The sequence below is a fragment of the Aegilops tauschii genome, chromosome 5, assembly GCF_002575655.3.
Source record: "Aegilops tauschii subsp. strangulata cultivar AL8/78 chromosome 5, Aet v6.0, whole genome shotgun sequence".
NCBI lineage: Eukaryota > Viridiplantae > Streptophyta > Magnoliopsida > Poales > Poaceae > Aegilops > Aegilops tauschii.
Window position 1 is genome coordinate 26,125,369 of NC_053039.3, and position 25,710 is coordinate 26,151,078.

At 42.9% G+C, this 25,710-nt stretch overlaps 2 protein-coding genes across 2 annotated transcripts; both read left to right on the forward strand.

Annotated features, from left to right (window-relative positions):
• Positions 1-15,958: 15,958 nt before the first annotated feature.
• LOC109753398 (protein REBELOTE) lies at positions 15,959-22,520 on the forward strand. Its single transcript, XM_020312305.3, has 13 exons — positions 15,959-16,228; positions 16,333-16,411; positions 16,932-17,037; positions 17,661-17,712; positions 17,788-17,882; positions 18,284-18,349; positions 18,484-18,996; positions 19,630-19,929; positions 20,506-20,835; positions 21,307-21,513; positions 21,779-21,868; positions 21,961-22,033; positions 22,135-22,520. Exons 1-13 carry the CDS (start codon positions 16,117-16,119, stop codon positions 22,149-22,151), a joined length of 2,040 nt encoding a protein of 679 aa, XP_020167894.1. The 5' UTR covers positions 15,959-16,116; the 3' UTR covers positions 22,152-22,520.
• Positions 22,521-23,183: 663 nt separating this feature from the next.
• On the forward strand, positions 23,184-25,442 carry LOC109753402 (uncharacterized). The gene has a single exon (XM_020312308.1). The coding sequence runs from the start codon at positions 23,184-23,186 to the stop codon at positions 25,440-25,442; it is 2,259 nt and encodes a 752-aa protein (XP_020167897.1).
• The last annotated feature ends 268 nt before the right edge of the window (positions 25,443-25,710 follow it).

Sequence of the window (25,710 nt, forward strand, 5' to 3'; positions counted from 1 at the left end):
AATTATTATGAGAGAGGAAAATATGGTTGTAGAAATTTTTTATCTTACTAAATTACCTCTCGTCATGTTGAGATTGCTATCGTCTCTTTCTTCTTCCTTGCATATGCTAATTTTTGCTTGCTATGATAATTTTTTTGCTTATAAAATGCCTATGCATAGGAAGTATGTTAGACTTAAGTGTGTTTGTAACATGTTTTATGATGCTCTCTTTGTGCTTCAATTCTTATCTTTCGTGTGAGCATTGTTGAAATCTTATGCCTAGCTAGGGGCGTTAAACGATAGAGCTTGTTGGGAGGCAACCCAATTTTATTTTTGTTCCTTGCTTTTTGTTCCTGTTTAGTAATAAATAATTCATCTAGCCTCTGTTTAGATGTGGTTTTATGTTTTAATTAGTGTTTGTGCCAAGTAGAACCTTTGGGAAGACTTGGGTGAAGTCTTTGCGATCTTGCTGTAAAAAACAGAAACTTTAGCGCTCACGAGATTAGCTGCCATTTTTTACTGGAGAGTGCTTTTAGGTTGATTATTTTTGCAGATGATTAATAGACAAATTCCTCACGTCCACCAATTTATTTCAGAATTTTTGGAGTTCCAGAAGTATTCGAACAAATCAGATTGCTACAGACTGTTCTATTTTTGACAGATTCTGCTTTTCGTGTGTTGTTTGCTTATTTTGATGAATCTATGGCTAGTATCGGGGGGTCTGCCGAATACACAGTTGCCTCTGGGTCTTCGACAAAGAGCTCCATGGTAGGAGAGGGTCCGGTGGGTTTTAAGATCCCATCTTTGGATGAGGTGGCCTGCTTTGGATCTATGGCCAGGGCAGGGATGATAGTTGGACTTTGAGCGGGGCCTAATGACGGATCCGATGGGTTTCCCTCTTGGAGATGGGGAATAGTGGTCGAGGCTCTGAACCCTTTGAAGATCAAGTCTCCGCAGATATCGGCGACGTAATTTAGGCTCCCGAATCTGATCTGATGACCAGGGGCGTAGCTGTTGATTTGTTCAAGGCGGCCAATTGAGTTGGCGCGCAGAGCGAAGCCGCCGAATACAAAAAGTTGACCGGGGAGGATGGTTTCCCCGGAAACAGCATCGTTGTTGATGATCAATGAGCCATCGAACCTTCTAGCGATGACACAGCGGAACTCTCAGTGAAAGCACCAATGTTGGTGTCAAAACCGGCCGATCTCGGGTAGGGGATCTTGAACTATGCGTCGGAGGATCGAAGGTAACAGGAGACGGGGGACACGATGTTTACCCAGGTTCGGGCCCTCTTGATGGAGGTAATACCCTACTTCATTCTTGATTAACTTTGATGAGTATAGGGGTTACAAGAGTTGATCTACCTCGAGATCGTAATGGCTAAACCCTAGATGTCTAGCCTGTATGAATTCTGATAGCCTCTATGGACTAAACCCTCCAGTTTATATAGACACCGGAGGGGTCTAGGGTTGTACAGAGTTGGTTTACAGAAGAAGGAAACTATACATCCGGACGCTAATCTTGCCATCCACGCAAAGGATAGTCCCATCCGGACACGGGGAAAGGTCTTCTACCTTGTATCTTCACGGCCCATCAGTCCGGCCCATGTTACATAGCCCGGACACCCGAGGACCCCTTAATCCAGGACTCCCTCACACATAGCGATGTGAACTATGGGCGTTAATCACATGGCGATGTGAACTAGATTATTGACTCTAGTGCAAGTGGGAGACTGAAGGAAATATGCCCTAGAGGCAATAATAAAGTTGTTATTTTATTTCCTTATTCATGATAAAGGTTTATTATTCATGCTAGAATTGTATTGATCAGGAAACTTAAATACATGTGTGAATACATAAACAAAATATCGTGTCCCTAGTAAGCCTCTAGTAGACTATCTCGTTGATCAAAGATAGTTAAGGTTTCCTAACCATGGACGTGTGTTGTTATTTGATAACTGGATCACATAATTAGGAGATTGATGTAATGGACAAGACCCATCTGTTAGCTTAGCATATTGATCATTCAGTTTATTGCTATTGCTTTCTTAATGTCAAATACATATTCCTTTGACTATGAGATTATGCAACTCCCAGATACCAGAGGAATACCTTGTGTGCTATCAAATGTTATAGCATAACTAGGTGATCGTAAAGATGCTCTACAGGTATCTCCGAAGGTGTTTGTTGAGTTGGCATAGATCGAGGTTAGGATTTGTCACTCCGAGTATCGGAGAGGTATCTCTGGGCCCTCTCGATAATACACATCATAAGAAGCTTTGCAAGCATAGTGACTAAGAAGTTAGTTGCAAGATGATGTATTACGGAACGGTAAAGAGACTTGCCGGTAACGATATTGAACTAGGTATGAAGATACCGATGATCAAATCTCGGGCAAGTAACATACCGGCGGACAAAGGGAATTAAGTATGTTGTCATAACGGTTCAACCGATAAAGATCTTCGTGGAATATGTAGGAACCAATATGGGCATCCAGGTTCCGCTATTGGTTATTGACCGGAGAGGTGTCTCGGTCATGTCTACATAGTTCACGAACCCGTAGGGTCTGCACGCTTAATGTTCGTTGATGATATAGTGTTATATAAGTTATATGAGTTGGTGATCGAATGTTGTTCGGAGTCCTGGATGAGATCACGAACATGACGAGGAGTCTCGAAATGGTCGGGAGGTAAAGATTGATATATAGGACGATGGTATTCGGACACCGGAATAGTTTCGGATTGCACCGGGTAGTCATCAGGTCACCGAAAGGGGTTCTGGACACCCCCGATAAGTGTATGGGCATAATGGGCCAAAGGAGGGGACAGACCAGCCCACTAGGGGGCTGGTGCGCCCCTCTACATGGCTGGCCGGCACTAGGGGAAGGAAAGGGGGTGGCCCCTCATGCCTTTCCCTCCTCGTGGGAGAAAGGAAAGGGGGGTGCCTCCTCCTCCTGCCTTCCTCCCGCACTCATATATGGAAGGGGGCGCGGCTTGGGGAAGTCCCCAAGTAGGATTCGGCCCTACTTGGGGTGCACCTTGGCCTCTCCCCTCCCCCCCCCCACCTATATATATGTGGGAGGGGGCGCCTAGCACAAGCACAACATTGTCTTAGCCGTGTGCGGCGCCCCCCTCCATCGTTTACACCCCCGGTCATATTTTCGTAGTGCTTAGGCGAAGCCCTACGGAGATAGCTTTACCATCACCGTCGCCACGCCGTCGTGCTGCCAGAACTCATCTACTACCTCGCCGTCTTGCTGGATCAAGAAGGTGGAGGACGTCACCGAGCTGAACGTGTGCTGAACGCGGAGGTGTCGTACGTTCGGTACTTGATCGGTTGGAGCGAAGAAGTTCGACTACATCAACCGCGTTACTAAACGCTTTCTCTTACGGTCTATGAGGGTACGTGGACACACTCTCCCCTCTCGTTGCTATGCATCTCCATGGATAGATCTTGCGTGTGCGTAATTTTTTTTGTTTTCCATGCAACGTTTCCCAACACCGTGCTCCTGTGCGTGGCAGCCCGAGCCCCTGGCCATGGCACGTCTAGCGGCGGCCCTTGCTCCTGGGCGCGTCTGGCGGCGGCCTTGCTCCTGAGCGCTGCTGGTGCGTGATACGTCTCCAACGTATCTATAATTTTTTATTGTTCCATGCTGTTATATTATCATTCTTGGATGTTTTACAACCATTTTATAATCATTTTATATCATTTTTTGATACTAACCTATTGACATAGTGCCCAGTGCCAGTTGTTGTTTTCTACTTGTTTTTACATCGTAGGAAATCAATATCAAATGGAGTCCAAATGTAACGAAACTTTTGGTGGAATTTTTATAGACCAGAAGACACCCAATGGGCCGGAGAAGCAACTGGGGGGTGCACCGAGGGGGGGCACAACCCACCAAGGCGCGCCTGGGCCCCCAGGCATGCCCAGGTGGGTTGTGCCCACCTCGGTGGCCTCCCGCACCGCCTCTTTGCTCTATAAATACCCCAATATTCCAGAAACCCTATGGGAGTTGACGAAAATCAATTCCAGCCGCCGCAAGTTCCAGAACCACCAGATCCAATCTAGACACCATCATGGAGGGGTTCATCATCCTCATTTGTGCCTCTCCGATGATGCGTGAGTAGTTCATTGTAGACCTACGGGTTCGTAGTTAGTAGCTAGATGGCTTTCTCTCTCTGTCTTTTGATTCTCAATACAATGGTCTCTTGGAGATCTATTTGATGTAACTCTTTTTGCAGTGTGTTTGTTGGGATCCGGTTAACTTTGAGTTTATGATCAGATCTATGTTTTTATCCACGAAAGTTATTTTAGTCTTTTGATCTCTTATATGCATGATTGCTTACAGCCTCATATTTCTTCTCCGATATTTGGGTTTTGTTTGGCCCACTTGATCTATTTATCTTGCAATGGCAAGAGGTGCTTTGTGATGGGTTTGATCTTACGGTGCTTGATCCCAGTGGTAGAAGGGGAACTGACACATATGTATCGTTGCTATTAAGGATAACAAGATGGGGTCTATTTCTACATAAATAGATCTTGTCTGCATCATGTCATCGTTCTTATTGCATTACTCCGTTTTTCCATGAACTTAATACACTAGATGCATGTTGGATAGCGGTCGATGTGTGGAGTAATAGTAGTAGATGCAGGCAGGAGTCGGTCTACTAATCTTGGACACGATGCCTATATAATGATCATTGCCTGGATATCGTCATGATTATTTGAAGTTCTATCAATTGCCCAACAGTAATTCGTTTACCCACCGTTTGCTATTTTTCTCGAGAGAAGCCACTAGTGAAATCTACAGCCCCGGGTCTCTTCTTTATTATATTTGCCTTCGCGATCTATTTTTATTTGCTTTTATTTTTCAGATCTATTAAACCAAAAATACAAAAATACCTTGCTGCAATTTTTATCTATTTATTTTGTCTCACGTTCTCGCGAGATCTATTTATCCAATCTACTATAATTTTATCTATCTTTTTACCCGTGAGGGATTGACAACCCCTCTCTTACGTCGGGTTGCAAGTATTTGTTCTTTGTGTGCAGGAGCTGTTTACGTGGTGTTGCATGGTTCTCCTACTGTTTCGATAACCTTGGTCTCATCACTAAGGGAAATACCTACCGTTGTTGTGTTGCATCATCCCTTCCTCTTTGGGGAAATACCGACGTAGTTCAAGCAAACTTCAAAAGGAATTTTTGGCGCCGTTGCCGGGGAGACATCATCAACATCTACCAGGTTCCTAATCACAAATCTCATCTCCTTGCAATTTACATTATTTGCCATTTGCCTCTCGTTTTCCTCTCCCCCACTTCACAAATATTTGCCTTTTTATTCGCCCTCTTTTTCATTCGCCTTTTTCTCATCGGATCTCTTGTTTGCTATCTCTACTTGTGTTACCATGTGCCTTCTATTTGTTGGCATCTTTGCTTGCTAATAATCTATTGATATGGATCCTCATCCACTTGCTAATCTTTTCAATCCAATTATGATGAACCAATTGCTAGTGAATTGAGTTCACTAGATTATCTTTATGAAGTTTTGCGTAAGATCTATGAATCTGAAAATTGTGATGAAGTGTTAAACGAAGAAATTTATAAAGTGATTCATGATAGCTCCTTGAATGAAAAGCATGATTGCAATGATGTTATTATAAATTCTGTTAATGTAAATTGTGTTAATTATATGCAAAACCCCAAGCTTGGGGATGCTAATATTGATAGGTCCACTACTTATTGTAATGATCATGATTGGGGTGATTCTTCTTATGATCTTCAAAATTTATTTAAGCCTCATGATGAATATAATAGTGATAATAATGTTTGAAATAATATTGAAAGTGGGTTTGGAAGAGCGTCAACTCTAGGTGAAAATAATCCCACATATTTGGAGAGTGTTCAATCTTATGGAATTTTTGACAAAAGTGGGTTCGGAGAGGTCATGACTTTATTTTATGATAATCCCACTATTTTGGAAGAGTGTCAACTTTGCATGCATGTGGATTATGAAGAGAATATTTTACGTGATAGTTATATTTGTTGAATTTGAATATGATCCCACATGTAATTATTATGAGAGAGGGAAATATGGTTGTAGAAATTTTTATGTTACTAAATTACCTCTCGTTATGTTGAGATTGCTATTGTTTCTTTCTTCTTCCTTGCATATGCTAGTTTTTGCTTGCCTTGATAATTTGTTTGCTTATAAAATTCCTATGCATAGGAAGTAAATGTTATACTTAAATATGTTTGTCACATATTTTATGACGCTCTCTTCGCGTTTCAATTATTATCTTTCATGTGAGCATCAATAAAATCTTATGCCTAGCTAGGGGCATAAAATGATAGCACTTCTGGGGAGGCAACCCAATGAATAAAATTAAATTTTGTCTTTTGCTTTCTGTTTTTTAGTGTTTGCACAATTATTCTACTATTATGATTGTGTGTTTTTTGTTTTAATTAGTGTTTGTGCCAAGCAAAGCCTTTGTGGTCATGTTGGGTGATAGTTGATTTGATCTTGCTGAAAAACAGAAACTTTTGCGCTGACGAAAATAATTCTCATTTTTAACAGAAGCGTGATAAAATACCAATTCTTTTTGCAGAAGATTAATATACAAATTGCTAACGTGGTCCTAATTTTTTTCAGAATTTTTGGAGTTACAGAAGTATTCGAAATATCCACATTGCTACAGACTGTTCTGTTTTTTACAGATTCTGTTTTCTTTGCGTTGTGTGCTTGTTTTAATGATTCTATGGTTTTCTTTGAAGAGTTTTTGCCATAGAAAAGTTGGAATACAGTATATATAATGCAAGAATAAAATATGAATGGGTTTGCAACCGTACTTATAGTAGTGATTTGCTTTCTTATACTAACGGATCTCACGAAGGTTTTATTGAGTTTTGTGTGATTGAAGTTTTCAAGTTTTGGGTGATATTACGATGGATGAAGGAATAAGGAGTAAGAAGAGCCTAAGCTTGGGGATGCCCATGGCATTCCAAGCTATTATCCAAAGAGAAGCAAGCAACAAAGCTTGGGGATGCCCGAGTGGCATCCCCTCTTTCTTCTAACGACCATCGGTATTTTACTTGGATCTATATTTTTATTCGTCACATATTATGAGTTTTGCTTGGAGCGTCTTGTATGATATGAGTCTTTGCTTGTTTTGCTTTTTGTTTTTAAGTCATGAATCCTTGCTGGACACACCTATTTGAGAGAGCCAAAATTATGGTATGACTTGTTAGAATTGCTCTCTATGCTTCACTTAAATCTTTATGAGCTATGGAATTGCTCTCAAGATTCACTTAGACTTATTTGAGAGTTAGTAATTTTTTTTAAGAAATTCTCTCTTGCTTCACTTAAATTATTTTGAGAGAAAGAAATATGATGCTCATGATCTTCACTTATATTTGTTTGAGCTTATTAAAAGCAACATATGAAATCTAGTCCCAAAGTGATAGATATCCAAGGAGGATATAATAAAAACTTTCATGAAGTTCATTGGACAAAATAAACTTGATTCTTTGTAATAGTTTTGAGATATGACGATATGATATGTGAGTCATGTTGATGAGTAATTATGCTTTAGTAAGAATATTGGTGTTAAGGTTTGTGATTCCCTATGCAAGCACGAAAGTCAATAGTTATGCAATGAAATTATATCCTACTTGTGGTGCATTATTCGGTGTTAGTTATGCTTAATGCTCGCTTATGAGATTTTTCGTTTCTTGGTTGGATGCTTCTCAATCTTTTGCTAGCCTTCATTTGCACTAAGTATGATCACTACTTGTGCATCCAAAATCCTTTAAACCAGTTTTTGCCATATGAGTCCACCATACCTACCTATATGCGGTATTCTTTTGCCGTTCTAAGCAAATTTGTATGTGCCATCTCTAATTTTCAAAATAAACTTCTCTTTTGCTGTGCTCGTACCGCTCATGAAACGGTAGGGGGTGGCTAATATATTTCCATGCAAGATGTGTTATTCTCAAGATGAGTGTTTATTCACTTGTCATTGCATGAGAATACGACAAAGGTATTAGGGACGCCCAGTCCCGAAATGAAAAATGAATTTACTTTACGTTGTCAAATAATAAATTCCTTGGAGAGTGTTGGTATGGAAGGCACCCGTGGATACGGCGCCACGGAAAGTGAAAGTATGGTTAAAAAAGGAATAAACTTTATTTTCTGTTTGGGAACCGCCTATGATATATCTAGCATGGAAAGTATTGGGAACTACTCGGTCGTTTTCGTTGACAAGAAAAGCATGCCTCCCAAAATGTTTTTATCTCTATCTTTTTCGCTTTGAGCTCTGGCGCCTCAACAAATCCATACTTCCCTCTGCGAAGGGCCTTTTTTTACTTTATGCAATTTTTATTTTTATTTGAGTCTCCATCTTCTCTTATAAAGCACCAACTAAGGGGCACTATGATCGTACTTGAGCATTGGGTGTAGCTAATATGCGAGTGTGTTTCATGAATGGATCAATGATTGAGCATAATGGGCTAGGGGTAACTTGCTTTAGCATTGATATTTTTAAAGATATTGTTGCTTGTTGATATTCTTGAGTATTAAAGTCCTCATGTCAAAACTATACTATTGCTTTGAACCATATAAAAGTCCAAATGTCCATGCTACAAAGAAAAGAATATGTGATGAACATGTTAGGCAGCATTCCACATCAAAATTTCTGTTTTTATCATTTACCTACTAGAGGATGAGCAAGAATTAAGCTTGGGGATGCTGATACGTCTCCAATGTATCTATAATTTTTTATTGTTCCATGTTGTTATATTATCATTCTTGTATGTTTTACAACAATTTTATAATCATTTTATATCATTTTTTGGTACTAACCTATTGACATAGTGCCCAGTGCCAGTTGTTGTTTTCTACTTGTTTTTTACATCGTAGGAAATCAATAAGTCCAAATGCAACGGAACTTTTTGTGGAATTTTTATGGACCAGAAGACACCCAATGGGCCGGAGAAGCAACTGGGGGGTGCCCCGAGGGGGGCACAACCCACCACGGTGCGCCTGGGCCCTTAGGCGTGCCCAGGTGGGTTGTGCCCACCTCGGTGGCCTCCCGCACCGCCTCTTTGCTCTATAAATACCCCAATATTCCAGAAACCCTAGGGGAGTTGACGAAAATAAATTCCAGCCGCCGCAAGTTCCAGAACCACCAGATCCAATCTAGACACCATCACGGAGGGGTTCATCATCCTCATTTGTGCCTCTCCGATGATGCGTGAGTAGTTCATTGTAGACCTACGGGTCCGTAGTTAGTAGCTAGATGGCTTCCTCTCTCTCTCTTTTGATTCTCAATACAATGGTCTCTTGGAGATCTATTTGATGTAACTCTTTTTGCGGTGTGTTTGTTGGGATCCGATTAACTATGAGTTTATGATCAGATCTATGTTTTTATCCATGAAAGTTATTTGAGTATTTTGATCTCTTATATGCATGATTGCTTATAGCCTCGTATTTCTTCTCCCATATTTGGGTTTTGTTCGGCCAACTTGATCTATTTATCTTGCAATGGGAAGAGGTGCTTTGTGATGGGTTCGATCTTACGGTGCTTGATCCCAGTGACAGAAGGGGAGCCGACACGTACGTATCGTTGCTATTAAGGATAACAAGATGGGGTCTATTTCTACATAAATAGATCTTGTCTACATCATGTCATCATTCTTATTGCATTACTCCGTTTTTCCATGAATTTAATACACTAGATGCATGCTGGATAGCGGTCGATGTGTGGAGTAATAGTAGTAGATGCAGGCAGGAGTCGGTCTACTAATCTTGGACGTGATGCCTATATAATGATCATTGCCTGGATATCGTCATGATTATTTGAAGTTCTATCAATTGCCCAATAGTAATTTGTTTACCCACCGTTTACTATTTATCTCGAGAGAAGCCACTAGTGAAATCTACGGCCCCGGGGGCTCTTCTTTATTCTATTTGCCTTCGCGATCTATTTTTATTTGCTTTTATTTTCAGATCTATTAAACCAAAAATACAAAAATACCTTGCTGCAATTTTTATCTATTTATTTTATCTCGCATTCCCACGAGATCTATTTATCCAATCTACTACAATTTTATCTATCTTTTTACCCGTGAGGGATTGATAACCCCTCTCTTACGTTGGGTTGCAAGTATTTCTTCTTTGTGTGCAGGAGTTGTTTACGTGGTGTTGCGTGGTTCTCTTACTGGTTCAATAACCTTGGTCTCATCACTAAGGGAAATACCTACCGTTGCTGTGCTGCATCATCCCTTCCTCCTTGGGGAAATTCCGACGTAGTTCAAGCAAACATCAGTGTGCTCCTGGCCATGGCACATGGGTGGCAGTGGCCCGTGCACCTGCGCTACGGCTGCTCCTCCACGCGGCATTCATTCCCGCCATTGACCTTGCCTTGGCGTGCGATGGATGGTGGAGGTGGCCGTCGGTGGGTGGTGGTTGTCGGCAGGGGGAGGAAGACGAAAGAGGCAGGAGGAGAGAAGAGAAGATAAGAGGAAGAAGAGACAACTTACAAGTGGGTCCCACATGTAAGTTAACGGTTAAACATATGGATTGTTTAGGAGTGGGCCCGACCTATCATAAAACTGTTTAAATCGCTAGCAACGAGTGTTTTGGGGTTTTTTTAAAGCCAACCCTGACTTGGTAGTTATCAGTGAAAAAAAGGTAGTTTTTTGGAACCCTAACCCAAATTGTAGTAGCTTTATACTATTTACTCCATTTATGCAGTTCATTTCACACACCACACTCCATTTACTTTCTTCCTTCCTTCTCTAGTGACTTCCACTGACACAACTTTCTATCTTCATGCAGAAATGCCGCGAACAACAATCTTGCCAGCACCATCGGATCATCTGAACCGAGAAGTAGGGATTTTTCAATTTTACATTTTGCGTGTAGAATGCATTACATGTATAGGTTTGGTGCTTTGTGTTCATGAGAATTTTTTGATTGGCATCATTTGCAGTGGTTGTGGTCATCCAGGACGCACTCAAGACTACAAGTTGAGCAGTAGTGGCAACCTTAACTTCTGTAAGAATAAACTGGACATTTTTTCCCTTCTGAAGCTGTTGGCAGTAGCTATAGCTCCAGCCTAAACTACTGAAAATCTTTGTTCAGTTAACAGTCCGGGGCTTACCTCCATTTCTTTCTTCCTTTTTTTGGGGGAGGGCTTATGTCCATTTCAATCAAGAAAAAGGGAAGAAAATGAGAAAATCGTGGTTGAGTCCATTGTAATCAGTAGCAACTTTGAATAATGGATCTTTTTGTGCACCTTTACCGCATATCCAGTGTTATTCATTTAATTTTCTTTCAAAAAAATATCTTCATATTTCAATAACTAGAAGACCTTGCCACATATGTCTCGGTAACCCATTCCATGTGGCTTCCCTTGTTGTATGCGAAAGGGAGATGGCCCTCGATGTTCTTGATGGCTTGAAAGCTATTTGTGAAGTTGCTTATTCCAGACAGTTATGATTGCAAGGCATCTGGGATAACCGATGGCTTTTACTTGAATCATCTTGGATACATAATTGTTATATACTGATGCAAGTTAGGTGGGGCCTTTTTTGCCTCAAACTTGCATAGATATCACCACACATGATTCACATAATTCACATCCAAACGTATGCAAAATGACATTCATTCTCATTTTATCATCACAAATAATGATGACAATATTTACAAAATCAATTTCCTATTGTTAAGCGGTGGTTGCGAGCTTGTGGTGGCGCACCTAGAGCTCACCCTATGACATGAAAGAAGAGTTCGAGAGAAGAAGTTGAGGGAATGAGGGAGGCCCTCTAAGATGGGTTTTCAACCGGGGTACAATTCAGTGGCATTATTGAGTAAATTGCGTCCAGTAGCATTGGCTAGTAAATTTCGTTCAGTGGCGTCGGTGAACAAGAATGAAAGGTATATACAGTAAAGAGTGAAAAAAATAGTCAGTGTGAATTATACTAAGGAACATAGCTATATCGAGAACAGGCCACTTATTGACAAACACACTCTTCATAGGATATTTATTAGATAATACAAACTGTTTATACCTGGACATTTATATACAGAAAAACTACACATGATCACAATATGTACATCTAATTAATGGCATAAGTTATTACATAGTTAAAAGGTGATATAGTCATGGTCATCTACTTCTTGCATTGATTATATTTAAACAAATTTTTGTTCAGCGAAATCTCATAGAATATCGATGACAAATGGTGTTCTACCATACTACTTATGTATTTGTAACGATGGAAAATCTGACATGTACAATAGTGAGCTTTGAATTTTATTATTACATGTGAATAATATTGTTATGTACATTAAAAATATTAGTAAAAATTGTAATTGCTTTCCTGCATGAGGCGAAAGCAAAATTGTTGTATAATAATGTAACCTTTTTACTTATTTGTAGATCATCAAGTTAACAATCTTAATTGTGTTCTCCAATGAAACCTCTTGTGTTTTTATTCATTTGCCATAAACTACTTATATTTTCATGCATGTCATTTTCAACTAACCGAGGTAGCAGTCGGAGGTGGCCACCTCTGATGCTTATAGGAGAAGGGATGGAGTAAGTGCATGGGGCTTACTAGCGGCGAGTGTCCACCCGCAGCGACCCGAACTAAGGAGTGCACACACACACTCCATGCACCAGCCCACAACTATAGCTATGCTCGCACAAGTCTGACCATATAAACGATCAGGCGCTCTCATCTTGTGTTGACATTTCAAATATTCTAGCTTAGTATTTGTTATGGTCGATCTCTGTTCATTTCCACAAATGTACTATTTTTCAACCGGAGATGGAACAGGCTGGGTGCCTCAGACCTAAAGGGTCTGCTGACAAGTCTTTTTTTTTTGAGAAATCTGCTGGCAAGTCTTGATAGTATGTATGTATTCCGATAGCATTTTCCATCAATCCAATCTTTTTGTTTGGTTTTTTAGAAGGCATCAGTACAATCTTTAATGTATGTCATGTGTGCTTCACACTTTTTCTTCCTTCCCAACAACAATTGCTACACTTCAATCTACGACAAGCGTAGAAGGTGACGTGAGCCTGACTGTGAGTTGTCCATTATCTATCGTCAGGAGATGGAATATGATTGCTCGAACAACGGACCCGACTCTTCCACGAGAACAACCTGAAGAAAAAGTCCAACTTTATTTCGATCAAAATGTGTCATCTAGTTTTCTAAAAATGGAGTCGTGGTTTCAAAAATGTGTAAATTTCATATAAGTCTTTGAAATTTTGGCCATATTCCCATATCACACTCTTTTTCCACTCCATATGTACTCTTTTTATACCACCAATCCCTTTTGAGGCATCTTCTCCACGTATTTCTTATTCTTTCTTGGAATGACTTGGTCTTGTCCTTGCGGATAAGCTTGCCTCCATTGTCTTTCCTCTTCTCATAAGGACACTCCACTACGAAGTGACTCACATCCCCACAATTATGACTAGTCCTCACTCGTTGACCCCTAGGTTTGGAGCCACTTTAATTTTTCCTTGAGTAGTTGGACTTGGAGTTCCTCTTGTTACCCCAAAATTGCATTGACGCATTAGCCATGTGCTCGTGATAAGCATATTTGGTGTCTTTGGTGCAACTCTCCTCTTCTTCTTCTTCTTCTTCTTCTTCTTCTTCTTCTTCTTCTTCTTCTTCTTCTTCTTGGACCGCCTTGGCCTTCAAGGTAAGGTTGGACTTCTTCATCCCACAAACACGAGCAAGTGCGTTGTCGGCGGTATTGTTCAAGATGCTCATGGCAATGAATTCATCCAACACGTCATTGGAGGACAAGGAGTGAAAGTCTGGTCTTTGGCGAATCACGGAAGACATGCTTTTGTTGTAGGCATGATCGCCTTAAGAAACTTGCGCTTGACCTAATTGTCATCCGTGTCCTTGCTCCTATGGTCTCGGAGAGAAACCGCAACCTCCGGCATAGATCACAAGGATCTTTATCTTCATTCATGACAAACTCATTGTCTTCATCAAGGATGACTTCAAAGTTGGAGCGTTGAATGCTCGAGCTTCCCCTATATATAGAGTTGATACGCTCTCATGCATCTTTGGCAAGCACGAAAGGGAGAATGTGTGGAAGCTCTTCGGTGGGCAAGGAATCTTGGAGAATGAACACGGCACACACATTGATTTTCTTCTCCACCTCCTCTCTTGGTGTCAAGTTTCTTGGATCATAAGGATGATAATCTTCTTCATTGATCCTCCAAAGTTGCCTAGAGGAGCTGCTGATATCATACTTAATTCAAAAAATCCAATAAGTGAAGTTAATCAAATCAAGCTTAGGAGGAGGTCCATGATGCGAGATATGAGTCGAGGGAACCAAGGCGTAGGAGGGGCGACAGTGGCATGGATGACCGAAACATTTTTCCCTTGGGAAGGATTGACCCAAGTCACTAGTCGCATCCTTGGCAGAGTTTACATTGGCACCCGAGGAGGAGGCACCAAGTACCTTCTTGTGAACAGTGGTTGTTGTAGGCAAGCCCACTTGGAATTCCTTCAACTAGTTTTTTACCTCGTCCAACATTGATGTTTTAAGTGCGTTCGTGGACACATTCAAAACACCTCTAGTGATAATGGTGTTATCCACGAAGGGGCAACCACTTGTCATTGTCGTTGGCCATACTCTTTAGGCGGTAAAACCCTTAATAAAGAGGCGAGGCTATGATACCAATTGAAATTATCAGTATGATCGACTAGAGGGGGTGATTAGGCAACTAACACTTTTTTAATCTCTCATATTTAACTTTGAAAATTCCCCTCCTCTTCTTTATCTTGAACGAGATTGCATTCTTTAGGGGCTTTGTCACATCAATCTTCACCCGAACTATAAAGAAATTACCTTCAAAGTCTTGAGATTTTGGCTCTCATAGATGGACTCACCCCACTGTCACTGAGAGAGCCTTAATAAACGAGAAGTTGTCCGGTAAATCATTGATTTGAATCCATAAGTCTACCTTATTCAGTAGTATAGTTGATGGTTTTGTGAAGCCATCACAGGGAGCAATAACCACAATTTTTCCTTTGAAGGTCCAACGACGTTCAAAGGATTTTTTTCCCTTTGAAGGGCCAATGACGTTCTTCCATGACATATGTTCCTAGGCCCTGTTTGTTTGGGCTTTTGTTTCTGCTTTTGCAGCATTTTCACTTTGGCCAAAAAGCCATAAAAGCCCCTAAATAGGTGCTTTTGGGGCTTTTTAGGCTTTTGATGAATCAATATAACAATATTTAGCTCCAAAAGCCTTAAAAGCTCCAAAAGCACCTATTTAGGAGTTTTTATGGTTTTTTGGCCAAAGTGAAAAAGCTGCAAAAGTAGAAGCAAAAGCCCAAACAAACAGGGCCTAGTCTCGGAGGCACGAGAATTGCTGGGTGTAGAGACTATCGTCGAGCGACCGGAACGTGACCTCCTGGGCCAAATCCCATGCAACCCCCATGTTCGTGAAAAACCAATACTAGCTATAGGGCTTTGCCCATGTGGACGTGTGCTATAGCCATCCAGTGCGTTTCTTCTTCAAGCATATCGTCTTCCTCCATCATGACATCCTGCAAGTCCTCTTCATTGATCCAAGTTCCTTCATCATCGCCTCAACATCGCTGAAGGCAAAGCCCGAGTCCGACGCCGGTGACTCCATTAGATCTCTTGCCCGAAAACTTCAATTTCACGGACGGTGGTTCCTTAGACAGCTCTCCTCGGATCACGCAGTCCGAGATCGAAGATCCCGGAGACAGGCGGCCAGGAGAGGGAATAGGGGAGGAGAATTCTCAATGGTGGTGACAGGCGCCGCTGAGAGGATCTAAAACCCTAACGAGAGGGGAAACCCTATAGTTTGTATAGGTTCTTTTTAGCCTTGTATCAAGTTGAACAAGCTACCTTTTTTTTAGTCTATATCCAGGCCTCAAATCTAGTATAAACAGCCGAATGGGCCTATGGCGCCACATGGGCTTGCAGACTGCTAGAGCCGACGGAAGAATGAAGGAGAAGCGGCGAGCCGAACGCTTCATCAGCTCCGGCTTTTTCCTGGGAAACCCTTGAACCCTTTCTCCCCGCCGTCTCCTCCTCACCCCACCCCACCTCCCCACGCGAGCGGCGGCGATGGCCAAGAAGCTCGGCAAGAAGGCCCGCAAGTTCGCCCACAAGCACCTCCAGGGCGGCGCCAAGCGCAGCCGCAAGCTCCGCTCCCAGTTCAACCGCCGCACCCGCAAAGGCCCGTGCTTTCCTCCGCCGCCGCCGCCGCCCCCTCTGCTAAAAGTGTTTGTTTGGGTTCCGCCGGGTGCTGATTCGAGCTTCTCCCTTTTGTTTTCTCATCAGATGGGAAGGGCCGGGAGGACGACAACCGCCTGAACGGCGACGGCGGCAGCGAGGAGACCCGCCGCAACGACCCCACCATGTATTTTCATCATATCCTCCACTGCTCGTGCTCTATTATTTACATAACTTTGGTGGGAGCGCAGCTCACGTGCTGTTTCAGGCAGGGGGTGGGGGAGCATTGAGTGATTTTGCTGCAATGTTACTTACAGACATTTGACTAAACCTTGCTTGCAAATTTGGATATGTTAGATACCCAAATTATTAAGTGATTTTGCTTCGAGGGAGCATTGAGTGATTTTGCTGCAATGTTACGTACCTTTGTGGTGGGTGCGCGTTAGGGCGGTTGAGCTCATGTGCTGTTTGAGGCAGGGGGGGAGGGGGTGGGGGGGGGCACATTTAGTAATTTTGCTGCAATGTTACCTACAGCCATTTGACTAAACCTTGCTTGCAAATTTGGATATGTTGCGGATGTGGATTTCATCTTGTGTCTCTATTTACCGTAAAAATTCATTCATGATAATACTGTTTGGTAATGCATTGGTTTTTAGGTCTTTCTTTCTTTTATTTATTGAACTAAGCTCAATATGCTTTTCCTTTAGGAACATGAACGATGATGTAGCTACTTTGGCCAACTGCTTAGAGTTTCCAGAAGATGAGAATGAATTAGATGGGGATCTATCTGACAGTGATGGCTATCTTTCAGAGGTATGTTCGTTTGCCATTCTTCTATCGAGTCTCTTATTCATCTTCGACAAGCAATATACATTTAGGAATAGTGACACCTACTATAGCTTTCATACTCGTTCCGTATTTTAATGTGATGATTCTGTTCATGAGCTCCAACATACACAAATTTACCATCATCCGCAGTTCATGCACTGCCCACAACTCCTGAGCTTTCCTTTTGTCTTACAGTTCTGGGTACAGGGCTTCTACTTCTGTACAGAACTTTTTCAAGCATTTTATTTGGGGGTTCTTTTCTTTTTTGATATGTCAAATTGGCAAGTAGCTCTAGATTTTTGTTGTTGATTTCTTCTACACTATTGGGTTGGCAATATTTTCATAATCTGACTGAGGTGCTTAGATCAGTTTTAAAACCACTGAATAATATCCAAGGATGATTGTATAGTGTCTGTTGGCAATATGTGCACAAGTTTGTACTTTATATGGTTATTATGTTAGTGTGTAATTGCTCTGCAAGTAACATTTGCACATCAGAAACTGCCCATTATTTGTTTTTTCAAAATCAGTTGTGTGATTGTATCTACTATTTGTAGTGCTATTGCTTAGTGGCCCTTATAAACCGATTATTGATGCTTCAAATGCAGGATCCTGAGTGTATGTACTACTCTGACAGTGATGATGATAATGTTCTGAAAGGTAAATTGTATTGTTGTTAACGCATATTGAATTTTGTGGTGTGATAGTTTCTAAGCATCAGAATATTTCTTGCAGAGTGTATTGTACAAGATGATCTTGACGAACAGAACAATGAGATGCGTTTGGCTGTGGAAAAGCAAAAGAGAAAGTTGAAGAAGTTGTTGGATAAGGTGAATAGCTGAAAATTGCCTTTAGGTCTTGCCGTCTTACTTGCTGGATATATATTGCTTGGTTTGGTTGCAGGTCTGTAGTTATGTCATGTGTGGAATCACCTCTCTTATAATCTGGTCTCATGATATAATCGTTGTAGATCGGTTTTTGATTAGTGCGAGCTTTCTAGATTTTTAGATTAATGTGTGAATTTCTATCCCTCGAAGCAAACATGAAACCTTGAACCACACAAGTTGTTATAGATATATAGGTTACTATTAGCTATGCTTCTGAATGTTGATCTCATCTAGGAGCAAATGATGTTAGACTTTATATTATCTGTCTTTTCTGGAATTCTTTGGCTGCATTGTGCCTCCTAGGTGATTTCTATCAGGATTGAGAGTGTTTGTTATATTTGTAGGACCCTAAGTTCGCAAACTTCCTTGAGAAATGGCAATTGGAATTGGTGAACTTTGAAAGTAAAGAAGTAAGTTTTACCTATTATTTCTGCTTTATGTACTGCAATTCATGTACATCCTTTTTACTATGTACTTCTCGTGCCATAAATGATCTCATAAAATAGGTTTTCTTTTGCTATTATTCTGTTCCAATCTTCAATAGGATTCAGATGAACAAGATGAGATGGATTCTGTGGACAATGGGGTCGATTCTGGTGATAAAGATCCTCCTAGTGATAAGATCCTTACAAGCAAGACAATAAGTGAATGGTGTCAACTAGTCTTAGATGAACCTAAAGCACCTGCTCTGCGTAATCTACTAAATGCTTTCCGGGATGCATGTCAATTTGGTCTGAATTCAAATAGCCTTTCCATGCAGAGACTTCAAAGTACCGAAGTATTTTATCAGATAATATCATTTGTTCTTTCTAAGACAGACAACATTTTCCGTGCTCTCTTAGAAATTTCTGATGATGACAAGGGGAAACTTATGAATCAGAGAAATGGAAAGAAATGGCAAGATATTGAGCCGCTCATAAAATCTTACTTGCGGAATTCTCTTGATCTGATTAGTCAACTTACTGATAACCAAATACTTACCTATGTCTTGACTCGGCTTAGAACATCTGCGGTATATTTTTCTGCGTATCCCTCAACATCAAGGAGGCTTCTCAAGGTATGTTCCTTGGCGATGTTGCTTGTTGATATTAAATTTAGTTTTGTATGTTATTTTGTTCTTCTGGAGGAGGTTCATGTTTGAAACCTGTTCTGGTCAATAATATTAGATCGGTTGAGGACTACTGGCCTTTCTGGTATTTTTTTCCCCTGTAAAATGGCTGTTTAAAAAAATCCGTGTAGAAGAACACTTGCACGACTTCTTTATTAAGGAAGAATGTGAACAAGAGGAAAAGTCGGTTGTTATTTGGGTTGGGCCATATTCTGTGAACACTGTATTTGTAGGGAATCGATCTGCCTTCCTTATTGTTTTGAACCTGTCATATATTTATGGTACTGTAAGGAATGTTTCAAACACCTTGAAGCAGTCGTTATCAATCTGTTTGGCTTTCAGTTTTTTTGAATAGCTGTACTGTGGTATTTTAGTGTTGCCATTTTGGATCAGTACACATCCACCTAAGCTTAGACCCTTGATGCATTGTCACAGTGCTAATGTCTTAATTATTTTAAATTCTTCTGCCCTTCAACCATTCTATGACTGCTTCGCGATAGTCTTGCAATATTTTTCTGGTGTAGAATGCCTGACCTTTTAATTTCTAATACTAGCTTATCATATACTGTATATACTCTGCAGATGTTAGTTCGCTTGTGGGCAAGTGGTGATCAGAACTTGTCCCTGTCTTCATTTCTTATGATTCGAGAAGTGGCTTCACTCTTACCTGACTGTCTGGATTTCTGCTTAACTAAAACATATAATGCATACCTTTCCAGTTCCAAGATTGTGGACAACAGAAATATAGAAAATATTGATTTCATTCTGAACTGTCTGGTGGAACTTTATTCTCTGGATATTCAGAAAGCAGGTGAAAGGGCAGTAATTTCTGTGGGACAGTTGAGTGCTATTCTTAGGCAGGCGTCTAAAACAAAGGGAAAGGTACACATTAATGCTTATATCTGTAGTTGTGCTTGCACTTGGTTTAGCTCGAGTGTTCCTACCGTATCATGCAGACAGATCCTTTGGACCTGCTTGGATTTGGAGATATTCTTGTTTCCCATATCCAAACAAGGCTTTAAGGTGTATGTGCACACCAGTTACAGTCAAATACATTTCGTTTAAATAGACTGGCCTTCTTATTTTTTCTAATTATCCGTTACATTTGCTAAAAAAACATTGCTAAGAAGAGATCCTGGCACATATGTTCTAACTGTTTGATTCCTTATCGTACAGTGATGGTTAATTCACGAACGGCACCAACTTGCTAATTTGTTATTGCCATAACTTGACATATTTCATAGAATTTTCTTTGTATTGCTGTATTTGACCAACATATACGTGCTGCGAGAATACAATAAAAAATATTCTTATTAATATACTTGTCTTTTTCACACATCCAAAAGAAAGCAGAATGGTTATTTTCATGTCCACATGGATTCTTTTCCTTGTGGTGGTTTTTATTTGTTCTTTTGACATCACATGGATATTGATATGCTTCTATGTTTGTGGTTGCAGGAAGATCTTTTGAAGATAGATAACTGGCAGTATATAAACTGCATAAACCTATGGGTTAGGTTTATTTGTGTTAATTACAAGGATTGCCACAACCTCCATCTATTATTTTCTTCAGTTGTTCAGATAATAAGGGGAGTGGCTCATTTATTGCCAGGCATGCGATACTTGCCACTGAGACTGAAGCTTGCACAGATGCTAAATGAGCTTTCGAATTGCAGTCAGATGTTCTTTCCAGTTCCATCGTTGATATTTGGGTCCCTAGAATTTAGGGAGACCCCTCAGAAAGAACAAACAGAAAAGGGGAAGACCCACTTTTCATCAATACTGAAGGTACGGCATTTCACGTATTGCTCATTATATGAGGAATTTTGTGTTCTTTCATGTCTGTCTCAAAGTCACGAAAATATGAATATTGTACCAGGCATCTGAGAAGTATATAACTCTTTGCCCCCCCCCCCCCCCCCCCCCCCCATTCCATATGACTAAATGCTCACTAAAAGAAAACAACCATCCATGCAGTTTCAAGTAATCAACCCCTGATGGTCTGTAAAATGTTTTTGTAAATCCTTCTGGATTGCTCATTTTCTAACTTGTTTAATTACTGCGTAGGTTTATGCTCAGTTATTAATTATGTACTTCAGTTTCATCTTCTTAAATATTATCTTTGTGTGTGTGCCTGTGTGGCTCCTGTTTGGTTTCATCTCTAGCCTGCACCCTGCTTTCTTCGGATTAAAAGTTCGTTCTTGCAGATGTTTCATCTTCCGAAGATAGTTTAAATTAACGCTGTTTTCTGTGTGTTAGGTGCCAAGGAACATGCTGAAATCAAGAGATTTTCAAGAGCAGTGCGTTCTTTCAGCAATCGAGGTTCTATCGGCACATTTTTTCCAGTGGAGCTATCATGTTTCTTTTCCAGAAGTAGCCACCATTCCGCTCATCCTCTTGAAAAGATTGCAAGAGCAGACAACGATTGAGTCCCTCCGCCGTCCTCTTAAACGAATGATAGACCAGGTACTTCAGTCAAAACACGTATTCCGGTTATTTCTAAATCCGTCAGCATCCCTGTAAAGATCAATTCAGCATTGTCACTCTACAACGAGGCTTTTACAGTGTAATTATTGCAAGTTTTGATCATTGGTGAACGTCCGACAGATTCCATATAAGCTTTAAGTTTTTATGTTCTTCCAATTTCGTGCGAAGCAGGATCACGGCACTTCATTCTTTTGCTTACCTTGCAGTGTTCCGTTTGACATCCTTTTGAATGCTGAAACTGCAGGTGAGCGAGAACAGGGATTTTGTGCAAAGGAAGAGGGAGGTGGTCTCTTTCTCACCAAATGATGCGTCGTCAGTCGAGAGCTTTCTCCAGGTTGGATTCCCCCCTCGCCATGATATAAATTCCCATATTTCGTAGACCATGTTTATGATCGCAGACCTGACTGGCTCTCCCTTGAAACGCAGGAGGAGGAGATGAATGGAGGCGCTTCCTTCACGCAGTTCTACGCATCAGTGGCAAAGAGTCGTCAATCGAGAGGTACCTTTGTTTGTTTGATGAACAGCGCCGTCATCTTCTTCCGATCTACAAGTTTGATGGCTTCTAATATCTGGAACATTTGGCACGCTGTTTGTTCGCAGGGAGAAAATTGGTGTAGAGGGCGATGCTAGGGTGTGATAGTTGTTGATTGGCTAGAGGAGTATCACGTGGACGACGAACTGAGGAACGACTCGAATGTGCACACAGTGGTATCGATGACCGACGTCGGAGTTTCTGGTTTTTTCTTGCTGTTTGTCGGTGTAGCTCTCGAGTTTGTCGAAACTTCTACCGGTCGAGTAGATTTGGAGTGTGAAACAAAGGAGCTTTGTGGCGCTGGAATTCTGCAGCTGTTTGTTATGAGTATATTGTTCGAGCTCATTTATGTTACCCAAAATTTAACATTGACCATATATTTACCCTTGTCTAATGTAATATTCTTGGGAAATATTAAGTAGCAGACGTTCCCTGTGAAGGAACTGCCAGTGAACTACCTATCAGCCATTGGATTAAAAACACGAATGTCAAAGCAGTCAAAGGTGCCACGTCAGAAAAGCAAACACGTTCGCTGGGAACGTGTGAACTGGCGAACGACTCGTCTACAACAGCGGGTGCCTCCTCCCCATTTCGCATCCCAAATCTGAACCACTGGACAGTCTTAACTGAAGTTGTGGTTTCAGAGCCTGACATTGCCCCCTTCTAAAGATTCGACGAGTCCTGGTCGTGGTCTTGAAGAAAGCCGGAAAGGTGTGCTTAATAAAGTTTGCATCTTCCCATTTAGCATCTTCTAAAGGCAAGTTTTCCCACTACTTGTTTTGCAACTTTAGAGCCCCTCTGAATCCAAAGGCTGCTATGCTAATCTGTAAGGAGCCATTTTCAAATATACCATATCTCCCACTTCAAAGACTCTCCACTCTTTTAGTATCTGCATAACGTTCCATTCCGTTCTGGGCTTGCTGGCTGTTAGACTGTGGACTCGGTCTCCTCCCACCTGCCCACGATCGAGGACACGATTGGCTCCACGACTTCTGTATCGTTGCGCTAGGCAACCTATATGTACCCCCTTCTCCTGTACTCGAGTATCAAGCAAAGCATTGTATCGAACTTTCATGGTATCAGAGACCAGTTCCGCTCCTCTCCCTCCATGATCGCCATGACCAACCCTGGAGGGCAAACCACTCTTCCCTCCTCCTCCGGCGGCCCGCCAACTGACACTCTTCCCGGCGGCCTGCCAATGCCTCCTCTCCCCGCCGTCCCGCCTCCACCCCCACTTCCCGGCGGCCAGGCCAACCTTCCCCTCACCCTCGCCCCTCCTCCACTTTCCTTCAGCGAGACGATCACCGACATCACACCCTTCATCCCCATCGTCTTAGATCTCCACAGCCACAATTATTACCATTGGCGCCACTTGTTCGAGATCCACCTTGGGCGCTGTTCTCTTTTCCATTACATCACCGGCGATGCGCCCCCGTCTCCCCACGACCCGCGGTGGCTCAAGGACGATCTCGCCATCATCCAGTGGCTGTACACGCGCATCTCCACCGAGCTCTTCAACTTGGTGGTCACCGACGACGCGTCTGCTCGCGACATTTGGACTGAGCTTCGCCGGTTGTTTCAAGACAACCGCGACGCCCGCGTCTCCGCCCTCAACACCGAGTTTCGCACGATCACCCAGGGCGATCGCCCCGTCGGCGTCTTCTGTCAGCGCATCAAAGCCATTGGCGACGAACTCCGTGAGCTCGGAGAGGTGGTTGCAGACCGCTCCCTTCTTCACGCCCTCATGGGCGGGCTCGACGACCGGTTCGCCCAGCAGGCGACCCTGATTCCGCTCCTGCGGCCACTGCCTACTCTTGCCGAGGCGCGTTCCATGCTCCAGATGGAGGAGCAGAACCGGGCGCGTAAGGCGATCATTCCGCGCCTCTTCCACGCCGCGGCCTGCTCTACTCCACCACCGGCGGCCGCGGCGACGTCCTCGCCGTCTCCTGCCGTTCAGCCACCTCCCGGATGGCGCCCCAGCCCCAACTACAAGGGCAAGAACCCAGTGTACTGTCCCCCAAAGGCAGGCTCGGCTTCTTCTTCATCCTCGGCTGCGCCTGCTTCCACCACGTCGGCGCCGCCTGCCGCGCCGCCAGCTCCGACTTCCTCCGCCTGGCGCCCTGCTCAAGACCCGTGGACCGGCCTGGTGCAGGCGTGGCCCATGCCCTGGTCTGCGCCCTCTCCTTATGGTGCTCCTCCGGCCTACAGCGGTGGCTGGGCGCCCGGTCTTCGCCCTCCTACCGGCGCCCCAGGTCTCCTCGGCTCGCGTCCTCCACCGCACGCTTATGCTGCGTACGCACCGCTGTACCAGGCAGCGGCGGCGCCGACTGCGCCGCCCATGTACCCCTACGGCTTCCCCACGCCATCGCCCTGGGAGCACGGCACCGCGGGCGCGTCTTCATCAACTCAGCCATCGCCTGCGCCTGCTTCCACCTCGACCGCGCCGGCTTGGGATCAGGCCGCCTTCATCGCCGCCATGAACTCTCTCACCACCCAGGACGCAGGTAACGACTGGATCTTCGACTCTAGAGCTTCTTGCCACATGTCTGCATCTAGTGCTTCTCTTTCTGCTCTTCATCCTTCGATTTTAGTTCCCTCCATCACTCTTGGCGACGGCTCTTCTGTTCCTGTCACCGGCGTCGGTACTTCCTTCCTCTCTCCCTCTCGCTCGCCTCTTCTTCTTCGCGAAGTTCTTGTTGCTCCTGCTCTCATCAAGAACCTCATTTCCGTTCGTCATTTTACTATTGACAACCAAGTTTCAGTTGAATTTGACCCTTATGGATTGTCTGTGAAGGATCTTCGAACCAAGATGGAGCTGGCCCGGTTCGATAGCTTGGGGGATCTGTACACTGTCCACGACGCTACTACTCCCACTCCCCATGCTATGCTCGCCTCCATCACCTTGTGGCACCGCCGGCTTGGACATCCCAACAGCACGACCACGACTACCCTCCTCAACGAATTTCAGCTTCCTCATGCTCGAGACTCGCATGATGCCTCTCTCTGTCACGCCTGTCAGCTGGGCCAGCTTGTTAGGCTCCCCTTTAGTGCTTCTACAACTAGTAGTTCTTTTCCTTTTGAGCTTGTGCATTGTGACTTATGGACGTCACCTACCCCCAGTGTATCCGGTTTCAAGTATTACCTAGTCGTCCTAGATGATTACTCTCATTTTATCTGGACTTTTCCTCTCCGCGCCAAATCAGATGTTCATAGCGTGTTTGTCAATTTTCAGCACTACGTGTACACTCACTTCTCTCTCCCCATCCGTTTCTTGCAATGTGACAACGGGCGCGAATTCGACAACACTCGCAACCGTGATTTCTTCCTTCACCATGGCATCCTCCTCCGCTTCTCTTGCCCCTACGCCTGGCCTTAGAATGGCAAAGCCGAGCGATCTCTTCGAACCATTAACGACATTCTCCGCACGCTTCTTCTCCAAGCATCTATGCCTGCTCAATATTGGGTCGAAGCTCTTCGGCATGCCACGTTCCTTCTCAATATTCGGCCAACCAAAACATGCCCTCGCTTCTCTCCCTATGACTCTCTTTTCTTATCTTCCCCCAACTATCACGACATTCGAGTCTTCGGTTGTTTATGTTATCCCAACATGTCGGCCACCTCTTCTCACAAACTAGCCCCGCGTT

What these genes read in the sequence shown, in the direction of transcription:
- LOC109753402 (XM_020312308.1), top strand. Translation starts at nt 23,184, where the DNA reads ATGACCAACCCTGGAGGGCAAACCACTCTTCCCTCCTCCTCCGGCGGC.
- LOC109753398 (XM_020312305.3), top strand. Translation starts at nt 16,117, where the DNA reads ATGGCCAAGAAGCTCGGCAAGAAGGCCCGCAAGTTCGCCCACAAGCAC. An exon ending in CGCCGCAACGACCCCACCAT is followed by an intron (nt 16,412 to 16,931) that starts GTATTTTCATCA and finishes CTTTTCCTTTAG; the next exon opens with GAACATGAACGATGATGTAG. An exon ending in TGATGATAATGTTCTGAAAG is followed by an intron (nt 17,713 to 17,787) that starts GTAAATTGTATT and finishes TATTTCTTGCAG; the next exon opens with AGTGTATTGTACAAGATGAT.